This window comes from Battus philenor, unplaced genomic scaffold (genome assembly GCF_028537555.1).
Source record: "Battus philenor isolate CCGP_79_NKW_IND1 unplaced genomic scaffold, ilBatPhil1.0.hap1 SCAF_13, whole genome shotgun sequence".
NCBI classification, from domain to species: Eukaryota; Metazoa; Arthropoda; class Insecta; order Lepidoptera; family Papilionidae; genus Battus; species Battus philenor.
Window position 1 is genome coordinate 10193425 of NW_027181675.1, and position 15380 is coordinate 10208804.

At 33.4% G+C, this 15380-nt stretch overlaps 1 protein-coding gene across 1 annotated transcript in view; it reads left to right on the forward strand.

Moving 5' to 3' along the window:
- Positions 1 to 744: 744 nt before the first annotated feature.
- Positions 745 to 15380, forward strand: part of LOC137933361 (G-protein coupled receptor Mth2-like) — a 31330-nt gene continuing 16694 nt past the window's right edge. Inside the window, exon 1 of the mRNA XM_068777290.1 lies at positions 745 to 1268. Coding sequence (XP_068633391.1) covers positions 825 to 1268 — 444 coding nt within the window. The 5' untranslated portion in view covers positions 745 to 824. The remainder of the gene's footprint in view (positions 1269 to 15380) is intronic.

A 15380-nucleotide genomic window follows, 5' to 3' on the forward strand; every position in this document is an offset into this window, starting at 1 on the left:
AAACAACACTTATATAAAACTCCTTGAAAGAAATAGACTTTGTAAAGTCTCTCTCTTGTACTGGCCTTGCTTTCAAATATCACTTTTCAACTAGCCACTAACGTCTACTTCAGTCCATGAATGAACATGAATGAAATGAACAGGATACAACACATGTTCGATTGAATAACATTTTGTTAACATAATCTTTAAACTTTTTATACTTATTTTTCAACTTAATTTCTTCTACCTAATATTTAATTGAAGAAAACACATAATTTACACGTGATGACATTAAATGAATTTCAATTTATTTACTCTTTATTGTATTATATAAATAGGACATAAAAATTAATCACATGTAATTGACCAAAGAATGAAATACTAAAGACGGTCTTAACGTGAAACGCAAGTTCGTTCTGGCAAAACTAATCCATCTTATAAGAACAAGAAAAAACAAATTTGTTTGTCGGCAAAATTAAAACATATTTAATTCATTTTACAATAAGTACCGAGCTGCTTTAGTTTGGTTGCCGTACCTAGAATAGTCAGTCGGGAATGAGGTACCGCTTCAGCCCGACGTTTGCTTTGCCTCGTATCCGCGGCCGTGGCCGAACCAACCGTTATCTCTTATCACTATAAAAATGATACATCGAATTACCTCACGAGTGTGATAAAGAGCGCATTAATACGCGATATACGATATACGGTACTTCAATTTTTGATTGAGTTTGTTAACTTTGTTACGAGGTGTATACTCTTAAAATTTTCCCGTGAAAACCGCCGTCTTTAGTATTGGAAAAGGGTTGTAAAACTTTAGCAGTAAATTTGAATGCAGCGAAAACATGGTGAATGTGAAAATTACAGTGCTTGTTTATCTCTTAACTGTGTGTTATGTTAGTGGCAATCCATGTAAAAGAATAGAGAGTTTAAATATTACCAACGGTGTGGAATACGCTAACGGTACAGTAATATACGATGGTCTGCATTATGATAGACAAGCTTGGTACGAGATTGAAGAGGACGGTGTGGTAGTTAAACTGGGCTGTCCGTGTATACAAAGAGTGTGTCTTTGGAAGTGTTGTGGTGATGGACAAGCTTTCTTCAATAAATCATGCGAGACTACAGACAAGAGCGTAGTGAACCCTTTCAGCCCTCTTGTTTACGAAGGCAAGGAACCATTAGAATTTACACCAAATAAAGAGTTCTTTTACATGCATACAAAATTATGCGACGATAGATACTTAGTTGACACACTGTCCGGAAGAGAAAATATATATATACAAAAGGTATGTTTAAACAGTTACTTGATAAAGCTTTTCAGTTTTAAATAATATGTTTTAACGCACAATTAGTGTAAAATATTGAGAAGTAACTTTTGCAGCATTTCATGGTCCCATTGTGTCTTCACCGACTAGTCCCTACCAAACTAAAATTTAAAAGCGGGCAATGCTGCTTTACCAGAAATGAGTTTATTTGTTCTTGACAAGCCTAAATCCTTAACAAATGCACTGTAAAAGCGGCTATTACAAATGCACTGTAAATTACTAGTTATTTGGATGACTAGGTCGTCGTAGTACTTGTTCATCTTAGTTATGTAGTCTTTAGATGATTTTAATTCCCAGGAAACAGTAAATTCTATTAATTACACGTTTCGATGGTCTTGAAAATAGGAATCAGTCCGGTCTAGAAGACGCGAGCACCATATCCTCATATATTCTCTATAGTTTCTCATTCGTTTCCTATCAAAAGCTGCTTTAAGGTTGAGGCTTTTGTTTTGTTCTTATAATTGAACTTTTTTATAAATTTGATGTCTTTGTTCGTTGTCACCATCAGTGCTCTTGCTATTGACAGACGTACCGCATTACTTATACTTTCCGAAACACTATCCTGGCAAATCGGCTAACAACCTCTTTCCAGGAGTACCTCAATTAAAAAATCTTAGACTAGACGCCATCTTAAACCAGCGGAATCCGCAAATGCGATTAGTGCGATTAGTCCGAAAACAAGAAAGAAAAGTATCTCATACTAGCATGCAGCTTTAGCACTAACAATTGTCTCGGTAGCGATATAAATTTTTTTTTCGGTACGTTTACCCCATTTTACTTGATTTGGTATGATCTTTGATATGGTCAATTGAAATTAAGTCTGTTGTTTAAGTAAAGTAACCGAGAGACAAGAATATTATGAAATTTGTGAAAATAAAAAAAAAATTGTGTAGGTTTACCATCTATCCTATACTTATAGGTATGTATGTACGGTGCCCTCCAGATACATACAAATGATGATTTTGTTTTTGATCCAAATAAGATCCAGAGCAAGGCAAACCGATTTAATATTGAAATTGTTTTAAAATTGAAATGTTATAAGCTCGATTCAAAATTATTTTTAGAAATTTGATTTAATAAATCACATGACTTTGGTCGCTTTCATGACATCAACAACATTTGAATATTATCAATATCTATCAACATTTTGGTTTCTTAAGGGAATCTTTAGTATGTACAAGGTTTACATTGTGCAAAGGACAGACTTATTTGAGAGTCCGGCTCCGAACACTGCCCTGGCGAGGGTTTAGAAGTACACCCTGGCATTTATGTTTGTTATAATGTCTAGTGACGGAGGATAAGGAGAAGGACTTGTTAGGTAGTTGAATTAAAGTTTTAGAAGTAAATTCAAATGTTTTACCGTTGAGCATCCCACACACGCATATATATATATATATATATATATATATATATATGTATGTATATATATGTATATATTATAATTACCTTCATTACTATCGTGTACGAAGAGTACATACATTTTGCAAAGGTTATTGCACTTTTCACGGAAGACCATTTATTAAAACAAGTTTATTGAGAATATAAACGAGAGAAATTTCATAAACTTAAAATTAGTTACAATCATTATTAAATTTATGGACCAAAATATGACACGATGATATATCATATAATGTATAATCTTTTTAGTCACCACATTTATAAAGAATATTAAACGCGTATAAACTGTCACGCTCGAATAAAACAAATATTTAAAAAATGCACTAAATCAATCATCGTAGCCATAATTTAAATGTGATCTACAATTAGATTTATAGATGGAGTAACCATTATGTTTTTCACGTTATTTCATAAAAATAAATCTCTTTCATTTCTTTTAATCTCCAACTTTTTAATGCAAGGTATTGATTGAAGATCAGAGCGGACTCTTAAACTTCGGTAGTTGTTGACAGAAAGGTGATGACTCAAGGTTGTGAAAGGTGGTTCATCACTTTGGGCCTCATTGGCAAGCTCATAGCCGCTTAAAGAACCATGAAGATTGCTATACTCAGGATTTTTCTACGAGATCGAAACACAAATGAAGGGATTCGTAGACGAGCATACGTAATCGGCATAACCCAGCGAATTGATGGTATGGGCAGGCCGCATATCAGAAGGCCGCTGTGGTTTTAAGGTTTTAGAGTGGTGATGAGATTGGCAAGCGTAGCGAAAGATATTCACTTACAAGGTGCTTACAAGCTTTTTTAAGTAGTCCGAAGACGGTGGATGTAGACTGCTTTCAACTGGCCCCAGTGAAAAACTATGAGGGAGGTTTATGTCCAATAGTAGACGTCTTACTATGATGATAACAGAAAAGTACGGAAGCTGAAAAAGCCATCCATAAAATCGCAAATGTTTTAGATTTTCTTAATTAAAAAAGTCAAGTATGTGACAAAAAAAATTGTCTAATGGATAAGCACGCGTACATTTAAAAAGGATATGAAGATATATTTTTTTTGTTTTTTTTTGTCTAATGTTATCTTGCAAGTACATTATTTCGATGTTTAATCTAATCAAATAATATTACATAGTGCTAATATTACCTGTACACCTTATATTAGAACACTGTAATATTGGGCCTAATAACAGCATATGACTGATCCAAATCACACATTGTTTACGGACATAATGGCCTTTGTTAGATTATCTAAAGTCAACATTCCAATCGTCCATTAGCCCATAGATACGGTGGTGCAAGCAGTTTGTACTATTTTAGGCATTAAAGACAAAAATGTAAAACATAAGTGAGATAATTTATTTTTGTGAATATTACAATAACTTGTTCTCTATATTTTTAGCTTGTGTGCGTCAAGAGAAGAATTCCAGAAGAGCTAATTTAAAAGAGAGTAGTACCAAATTGAGCTTTTCCGTAATGACATCCCCTACCTACTAAGATTCCTAATGCACAATGATCCGAAAGCTCACTGAATAACAATAAACTAAATCCATGTGTTATAATGACTTTCATTAACTTTATTACAGTAGGTGGAATAATTTGTGAGCTTCATTAAGCAATTAACATGGTTTTGACTATTTTTTTTTATTTATTGTTACATTATTTGTACATGTAAAAACCAAACATGTACATGTACATGCTTGGTTTTTTAAGTGACATAAGCTTGCACAGATTACGAAGCAAATCTATTAATCACCACTAGGAAAATTTATAGGGGATAAAAGAAAACAAATGTACATCTGTCTAGTGAGGTTGATATTATTGAATGTTTAAACATTTTAAATTTTTTTATAAATAATTTCTAAAATTAATTTTTCATAACAATTTCCTTAATTAAAAGCTTTATCCGTTTTCTGTGTTGTCCACAATTGGTCCGAAATTTCGTGGTGTTTGCTGCTAAACATCGTGATTATGCCAGAGTCGATGAAGTAAATCAGCACGATGCTTAAGGACTTCAATTGACTTTCACAAAGGCCTTAGCGACGAAAACTATGTCAAACGTCCATGTCATGCTCACCCCGGGCAGGCGTGATTCCTGAAGTTGCCGACACATACGTGTATCTATACCAAATAGACAAATAAGACAAAATTTTAATCGTTGAATCCAACTAGGCTCTGCAGCGTTTGCGAAACTACGAAACGCGGTGTCGCACTCTGTTCCTCATTGGCGATCTCAAAGTCATTTAACTAGCAATGGAGAGGCTTTGCTTGATGATCCTCTAAGAGATCGGATCAGGCATGAGTACATTCGTAAAATAATGAAAGTAACCGATGTAGCGCAGCGGATCAGCTTGTGGAAGTTGCAGTGGACAGTCCATATAGCGCGTAGAATTGATGTCCGCTGGGGTTTTAGGTTCCTGTGAGGAGACCTAGGACCAGCAAAGCAGCGTAGGGCATTAACTGACGTGTCGGATAGATGACTTGGTTAAGGTCATTGCTGGAAGTTGAATTTTGCCTGAACCCATCAATAGACGTCCTTCGGCTGAAATGATAAATTATTTAAAGAAGTTGTTAGGCACTTTGGTCCCAAGATGCATTTTTGTACTGTGTTGTTTTGTATTTAAGTAAGTAAAATTATTACCACTGTGATAGGTTAATTGCTTTAGCGTTCTAAAAAGACGATAATGAAGAATAACGTGAATGTGTTAGTCACTAATGGTAGTTTATGATAGAAATGATTAGGTAACTTTTTCTAATTATTGCGGAGCATTTAAGTGGAACACGCGATAAAGATTGCAAATATCTTGTGGTTACATTCGCGTGAGATGTTTGATGACAGTAGGATTTTAATATAAAATGCGATATGTTGAAAGTCGTCGTCATTGAAAGCGAACCTATGTTTTGAAAACGTAGAAATTCGTGTAGTTGTCACGTATTTCTACGTTTCACGTGGCAACTACACGATTTTCTCCGGGGTATAATCCTTTTAGTAAAGTTTGCAGTGTTAGTCATTTACAGCTGTATAAAGTTAAGGTTTTAAAGGCATCGTAAACTATGTCTCGGTAAGAATTCTTAGAAAACCTGCGTTTTATGAGTTCATACAATTTGCTCAGAAAATTTATGATATTATATAATATTATGTATAATATGATGTATTATATTATATTATATTATATTATATTATATTATATTATATTATATTATATTATATTATATTATATTATATTATATTATATTATATTATATTATATTATATTATATTATATTATATTATATTATATTATATTATATTATATTATATTAAATTATATTAAATGTGTAAATGATGATAGTGCATAACTCATTTTTCAAAATAGTACCATTGTTAAATTTTAAAGTTTTTTCTGTTCCTATAACTTAGTTCGTAAAATACAGTCTATATTGCAACTACCGGACGGAATTACGCCTCGGGGGAAATGACCTAGGCCATAATTTTACCGCTTGTACTTCGCGATAAAAGTTCCCGATATAGTCAAAGAGAAAAAAATAATACGAATTCTTTTATTTACTATAACGATTTTTCATTGTTAACTACTATGTAAAATAGTGTACTTGTTAGTTTAATTAAATATTATCTGTTAAATTACTTATTGTATAGGATGATTGGTTTCGTCAAAAAAGCTTCTAAAAAGCTCTTACAAATACTTTCAATCACCATGTACATAGTAATCATTCTGAAAGATGTTACGTACATTTATTTTTTCTACAAATGCGACAGGCCAAAGACTTCAAAAAGTCTGCAGGGACTGATAGTAAACAGTTATTAATTTTAATATGGTGTAATCCGAATTAGGAAACCACTTCTTCTTATTATATTATCACAAAATTATTTATTATTTCTGAAACTATTGATTTGTGAATAGAATGTATCATACATTTGTTGACAGCAAATAAGCTATACATTCAGCTCTTAAAAGCTTCTGCACCAATTTCTAATCAATCCATATAAATTTAATAAAGAAATAATAAAATTATGAATATCGATTCACATACTTTGCGATGTTTATCGCAAGGGTTGGTTATTATTTTAGCTAGCCAAGCATTTGTAATCATGGAATTGTTAAAGGGCTTTCTTATAGTCTTCCGCCATTTTATCTCTTCCAGACACATGTATAATATATTAAGGTTAGATTTTGAGATAAAACTGATCTGGGTAGAGCAGAGTTGGCCGATATACAAGCATACAGCTATTTCATTATGATCATCATACCCTAGCGAAATGGTAAATAGTAGTGGCAGTGGACTGACAGAAAAGTGAATAGCTATATAGTTAGGCCCATGACCATCATTGAATGTCCTATGGCTGAAGTGATAATATTATAACCAGGCGTTTTGCATATCAAAGACGGACACAAAGTGGCGTTTAGAGTTATTTTATAATTGGAATTGCCGAACAGCATATACGTATTTATTTACAATGTAATATCTATTTCTATAACATCAGAATTACCATAAAACTTACTGCTTAACAAAACACTCTAGGGATAATCTGTCTCGTAGAATTTATAAGCTTGCCATAATATAATGGACTGGTGTGTAGTTTTATATAGTGCTGAAAAAAAAAATAACAAAGCAAAGTACATTTTAACAGCTACTACTTTGCTTGATACGTTATAAAAAATTTTGTATTACCAATTTCACAATTCTTTTGTATTGGTATTTTAGTAAAGGTAGTAAATTTCTTGGATTTTATTAAGTTCGTTATAAAACTACGTCTTGTTATAGGAGTCGAAGTGTTGAGCTAACTTTATCGGGCTGTAGTAATATAAAGACATTGAAATAATTTGATTACAATGTGCATTTCATTTATAAGTCAAGTAAATTACATCCTGGATGGTAAACTGTTGTGTACTCGTATTTGCAATGCAAATACATTTGATAATTCCTCGATGCGGTGGGCGAACCACTTTGTAGAAAAAAAATAAGTGGACATAGCCCTGCACAATTATGTCATCTACGTGCAACATAATTGTAAACATTTATTTCGTTATTATTCGCGTCGCATTCCATAGCAAGGTATTGTCATATGTTATATAAGTTTATCAATCGTCGTCTTAAAGTAAGAATAGAATTAATTACAAAAAAATCCTTCACTCTTCAGAACTATATTCCCTTTCTAAATTTCTGATTTTTGAAAGTTAAATATTAATATGTAAGTAACTATCATAACCATAGGCAGGCCACATAATGCGCAGAACAGATGGAAGCTGAGGTCTTCTGGATTGTAGACCACGGTCAAACGCAACGTAGAACGTCCACCCACAAGGTGTACACCCTAAGTAGTCCAGTCGATTGGCAAGTAGTAGTGTAAGTGGGCAGGTCACACAGCGTGCAAAACAAATAGTTGTATGGGCCTATATGTTCTGGAACGGACACCACGCATCGGCAAGCACAGCACAAGACATCCACGCACAAGGTGGAACAATTATCTTTTTCAGGTCCTCGGAAAACGTTAGATGCAGACCGCTTCCAACCGGTTTCTTTAGAGATATGTGGTCGCGGACCTTGTCCAGTCGTAATTGTTCTAAGGCTGAAATTATGATAAATAATCCTCGGTTGTTCGTGTGCCGTCAATATATGTGTTTTTGTAAAAAAAGAACAACAACTTTTGTGTTTTAGGAAATTGAGTTAAGGACGTTTCCGATTAAATCACGATGCACAGTGTATGTAATTCTTTTTTTGTATATTAAACAGCTACAAGCGTATTTAAGTTTTTTTATTATTATAATATACTGTGCATGCCAAACCTATGAAGTTATTGATAAGCAAAACATTAATTTAAAAATAGAAATGAAATACTTTAACGCGCTTTATTTGTACGTTTTAGTCATTAATCTTTGTTCTGGCGTAACATATGGAATGTTGGTTATTGTTTATGAAGTATATTTCTTGAAAGGTACTCCTATTTTGAAGTACTCACGAGTATTTATATTCCAATGCTTTTGCTTGTTCATCACCTAATGGTTTACAGGTGTTATAAAAATCTTGTTAATATAGTTTTACATGGTATAATTGCACGTACGAAAATTTCAATGTCTTTTAAATTTTACATGAAATGGCAGAAGGAGGTTACAATATTTTTTATTAATATTTCATTTCACAGGGTTGATACTCTTACGTAAATTAAAAATTGTTTACGTAAAAAACTTTTTATTTTCTGTTTTACTATATTTCAATGCATTTGTGCTTATTTGCAAACATTTAAAATTTAAAAAAAAAATATAAATATAAGGAGTACGATGTTGATCAAAATCTGTCCATTGTTTCGTAGATGTGTTACATATAATTAATAGATACGTTTTAGAGAAATGGCGAGACATTTATACAATTTCTTGTACAAATATAATACTAATAGTTTCATCATCTTCATCAACATCTGATCAGCCTATAGTGGTCTTCTACAAAGTATAGATCTCCCCAAAAATCGCCAAGATGACTGGTATTGTGCTACCCTCATCTAGCGACTTGCCGCGACTTTAGCTATGTCCTCGGTCTGTCTAGTGGGGGCCTATTGACGTCGTATACTCGTAGTCACCGCTGGAGAACCTTCCGGCCCCAACAGCTGACGGTTATATGAAAGATGTGCCTCGCCTGTTGCGCTTTAGATGAGCAATTCTTCGAACTAAACCGGTGACGTTGATTCTTTAAATATTTAAGGCATTTTAAGACATTCGTCATTTGTAATTTCTGCTTGAAAACAATTTACCGTACTGTTCCAAGACAAAAGCGTAAGTTGTTACTAGCGGTATGCTAACAAATGCTGGTTAGGTCTAAATAATCTCAGATGCTTGATTGTTTATTGTTACGTCAAGCTTGTTATTACTCCGGTGTTCTGAGCGCTTACTGAGAATCACCATATGTCCGAAGCATTTAATACAAAAACGGTGTTTTTGGCATGCGTTTATATGTATATATCCCTGGGACACGGACATTGTTTTACATAATTTACAATAAATTTGTTTGTCAGCAGTTCTCTTTAGATGTAGTATCATTTGTTCGAGTAAAAGTATTTCTTTCAATGTCTTCGATATTTTTTGTTTAAACAACATTGCAATTGCAAGATCAATATCAATATACTACGTTCATAAATATATTTAGAATTCAAATGAATTTTAGGTTTAAAACATGCTTGTCTACATTGTTTCGTGTTTAACTGTTATAATACATGAAATGCATTTTAGTACCTATTGCTGATGTAGTTTTGTTTTGATTACGCATTCTCTAACATAAGTGGCAATAAACGTTTGCCGTTTTAATGTATTTATTTGTATATAAGATTGATGAGAAATGAAGGTTCTCAAATTTTGTTGTGTTAATAATGCCTACTCTTGTAAAAACATTAACTTCTATTGTTATATTCGGGATACCGTATTTGAGTTTAAAAAAATTGCCGCTTTTCTTAGGATTAAAATTTTACATAGATTCAGAAGATAGCGCTAAATTTAAGCAGAAATTAAAAATATTATAAACTTATTACTTATTAACAATATTTAATCTATTTATAAAAATAAGACATTTACCACGCATGTTCAGCACATATATAAATACATAGATGTCTTTTGAATCATAATGCTTAGAAATTTAAAATATGGTAAAAATATTCCATAGTAGAGGAATTTTAGAAAATTTTACCAACTTTGAAGGTTGAGGAGGCGTTCATTAAAAATCAGGCAGTATTTTTTTGCATGTTAAAAATTATCAAAAATGTATTTTATCCAATTACACTAGAAAAAGGCAGTTCGAAGCAGGTGAAGCACATCTAGTAAGAAATAGTGAAATGACAGAAATTGTAAAATGTTAAAAAATTTAAATATCATTATCTTAATCGCCAAAAATAATTTTAAGATAATGGTAATAATATATTTACTATTAAAATTGATTTGTTAACGAATTATAAAACATAGTTTATTAAGTAATAAAGCGTATAATAAATGACCGCGTACGTACAGATGGAGTACTTGCTATATATTCTGTGCCTGAGAACAATGCGGTATGACTATACGCCAGAAATAGACGCATAATGGCGACCTTTAAATGAGCTGTTCAAAATTTGGACGAATTAGACGAGATATGTAAATTTCCCGTAGGCGTAACAAGATGAACTGTTAATGTAAAAAATAAATTACTGAGATTGTGGTTAAATATCGTGGGACATAATTATCTCGTCAATTACATCATATCTGTAAAATATTTTATCTTACTTGCTTGAACTGTCTTCAGTTGAAAAAAAATATTTACACATTTATACATACTCATACATACATACCCACACATGTATACAGTCAAAAATCAGTCCTTTGGTTCGGTTTCAAGGAGAAACCACAGGTTCATTATAAATAAAGGATTAAGTAAAAGATGAAACATACACCGAGATGGTTATGTTGTCGCAAATGTTTAATGATTCGTATGATAAATGAAGGTATCTCGCGAGAGCGACTGGAGTGATGTGATGTCTGGTTGACGCATATAGTTGTATTGTAAGTCGCCAACTATTGGCGGCTAAGCAATTGTTTGTAAAAATTAAATTAAGTTGAAATACAAGGTTCTGATTTGAGGTGCGTATGTTAACGTTAATGAGAAATGGCACTTTATGACTCTGTGAGCCTCTAGTGGCACTACGAGGTTAAATAAAAAGAGAAAATAGAGAGAAAGAAATAAGGAGATTGTCCGAGAGTAACCCGAGGTCACCCAGCTGATTGGTAAGTCGATGGTCTTTTAAGGCTCTGGAATGGAGACTACAGACCAATAACAGTCAAAATTGTTCTCCCACGAATGCCAGATGCAGGTCGCCTTGAATCGGTCCTTTTGTAAATCTACAGGGAAGGCCTTTGTCCAACAGTAGACGTCCAATAGCAGATACAATGGTGATAATTATTGGGTACTGATAGTAGACTTATTAAAAAACGTAGTACTTCGTACACACGCACACATACATGTGTGTATATATATATACGAGTACATATATATGGCTAAATGGAAAATCACGATTTTACATTCGCATCACGATACGTAACGTGATGTACTTTATCCCCAATTTATAAATTGCAAATGGCGTCGTACTCAAAAAAAGCCATATTTTTCAATCAGTCCGAGTGACGTCTGCGTTATTGATCCACGAACACAATGCGATATATATCATACAAAGTTTCTCAGATTTGTTTCGTGATTGTTTGGCTTCGGATACGGCCTGATTTCTTGCATCTGTGTTGTTGATAAGATAAACAAATAAACTTTAAAACGCGACCGCCTACTCGTCACTTACGCAAAGAATTGAAATATTTTTACGTCTTTCCCACGCGTTAGGTGTATATACTATACTAGATTATCGGTCGTTATTCATTGAATATTTTGTAAAGGTTTTTCTTTAAGTCGCTCCACTTTTATTGGAAATAATATCTACTATTTAAACATACGTATGTTATATTCGGTGAAACACAATATATCAAAGTCACGAGGTATTTCTTGTATATCTCGTTATTCATAAAATACATTTATACTTCTTACGTGGTATTTTTTTTCATCGAAGCTTTTATCAATCGTGCAAAATTATTATGAAATCATTTACGAGCGTCCGCATTTTTAATCTTATCAAAACGGGCAAAGTTATTTTAAAGGAAGGATGATTGAATATATTTTTAGGCACGTAAATATTTTTGATTATCTTATTGTTTTCCTACAAAAATACTTTTTATATATTAGGTACATGTCATAAAGCTTTGTTTTAGTCTTAGTAAGCCATGATATAACTATAAACAGCAATATTTTTTTTTTAAAGAATAAGCACCAGTTATATGATATCGCATTATTTTTTTAAAAAAGTTAGTGTCAACCAAGCATTAAATAAGCAGTGAATTGTAACGAACAAATTTAGTGCGCGCAATAAATATTGTCTAATTCTCAATTAATTAAATATGCTTTATACAAGATAGATTATTTTTAAAAAAATATACTTATAGAATCCTAGATGAGGAGGGAGTTTGAACTTTAAAATTACCGCATAACTATGAAGTAAATTATTATTAAAATAGTTTAGAACCAGCTATTTATTTATTTAAATAAAACTGTTGCTCATGCTCTGGCAACCTATGTGCTTTTTTTCATTAGATACTCGCTGCTGTTCTGTTGGTATCTTTTTTTTTGTCGCCATCTGAAACTTCACTGCCTAATTGCAGTTTTTTATATTAGGGCAAAATGTTTTTCAGACTTTTTAGTTTATTTGCAATTTGATTTTACTACTAAATGATTACTTTGCTGGTTTCGATTCTTATTTCTTTGACCCATTTGAGCTTCACAATCTTTCCTAGCCTCTCAACCTCGGCTAGTTTTGAACGTATATGTAACGGAATCGGGTGACAGAAAGTTCGATCCCTTAGCACGATCTTGTGTCGCTTAGGATTTCAATCTTCCGTCAATTACCCTCGATATAGCTCAGCTTGGAACACGGTCTAGTAATGCTGATGCTTGAGTTTTTATATACGGACCCGCCGACGCCGACCTTACCTTGAATCTAACTACCGTCGGTGTAGATCTGGAGCCTTTTACCCTCCCTACTCACCCGAACCCCCATTGTTGGTTCTTCGAAGCTTCCATCTCGACCATAGGCAACGACGCAGTATGAGACATCTCCAGGATGGTCATGAGTTGTTCGAGCTTACTGTCCTATCCTGTACCGGTTTAGCTTGGCAAACTCGAGGGTGTCTGAGATCTACTGGCAGTGTCTGGTTGCAGAGCCGATGTGAGCACCCTGGTGCTGAACAAGTTGGCAAGGCAACTCTTATTATAAGAACGTTTTGATGTTCTATTATTATAAAAAAAATATTTAATTTTGTCTTTACATTATCTAATCTTAGTACACAAAGGCTCACGCGGGGGCCGAGGAGCGTGAGGACGGTGCCAGCCGCGCGATACGCTATACCCGCACCGGAGCGGAGTACCGACGGAGAGCATCGGTGTAGGGAGGAACACGTATCGAGTGCATACTTATCGCGAACTGTATTCCACCCTTAGTTGCATTTATTCGGCTGGTAGGCAAAGAAGCCAACCGGAACAAAACGGTAGGAGCAGCGTTATTAGCGGCGAAGGGCGCAGACATACCATGTGATGACTGTTGAATTTCGGAGCCGACCGGATGCTATGGTGGCAGGGTGCAGAGTTCGCCTAGCCTAAGACCCCTTTTAAAGTAGCCAGGATCGAGGGCTCCTGTAGGAGCCTGAGCTGGGGCCGCTACATACTACTAAATTTAAGCAAGTGAGCGGTGGCGATCCTTGTCTTGTCTTGACTCTGCAAACTGGTTTCCACAATCTCGCGCCACTGCGCTTATTTTGCTTCGGGCAATCCTATACAAACAATACACAAAATATAAATCTAATAACGTATATAAAATTCTCGTGTCACGGTGTTCGAACTTGAACTCCTCTGAAACGGCTTGACTGATTTTTACCAAATTTAATATGCGTTTTCAGTAGGTCTGAGAATCGGCTACTATCTATTTTCTATACCCCTAAGTGATAAAGGTTGTTCACACTTAAAAAAAATTTTTTATTTTTTTAACGAAATTTTTTGTTTTTATTTTTTTATGATACAGCATACAAGAATACATACAACCATAAATTTTCACCCCTCTACAATCAACCCTTATCTTACATTTGTTAATTAAAAACTTTAATTTTTTTTTGCAAAACAACGTTTGCGGGATCAGCTAGTTATATATAAGACTGTATCCCAGGAATCGAACCCGCGACCTACGATGACGCACGTGTCACTTCTCTACCGCAAGGCAACCACTGCTCAAACTTTGCTTATATATATAGATAATAATTGAGCATTCGGTGTTCCTTATTTTCAGGAATATTCCAAAACCAATAATGTTTTTTTATTTTGTCACGATTTCTTGCTGCTTACGATATTATTATTGACAAGTTTATTTTGATTTATACCATGCCTTATGTAAACATAAACCACTGACCTAAATGCCCCTCGTAAATCGATTGTTAACGAAATTAATAAATCGACGTTTCAAATCGGCCTCGCGTTGTGAAAACGTGTTCTTTTTTTATTTGACAAATGTTGTTTCGTATCAAATATTATTTATACGCTGTGATTGGTTATAGATCGAAAATTTTTAAAGGGGTAAATGTATAGTGAATAGATTGTTTCCATTTGTATAATGTACTGTATATTTTTTTTTGTATAATATTTTTTGTCCACAATCCAATTCCTAGATTTAAGACTATTAGAAAACTTCTAAATCCTATATCCTATCCTTTATATAGTATAAATTGATCGAATTTAATATGAACTATTCTTCGTACAATCCATCAATATATTTTAGTATACATAGGCGCATAAAAGTGTATAAATTATTATTTATAATTAAGTTAACATTTTCTTTATATTATTTTTAAACACAAGTCTATGAAACCATCTCGAATACACTTAAATGGAATATACAGAAGGTAATTGATACTTATTTCAAAAAGTATAATTTAATCAAAGTCAGAAGTTAATCTAAGGTTAAGTGACAATCGTAGCCAATTCACTCACGCTGTTGTTAAAACAGACTGTTTCCTAATTGTTATAACAAACAGGATGACTTGTTATAGATGCTTTAAAGGGATTAATATTTAGTAAATTTGTCAGCA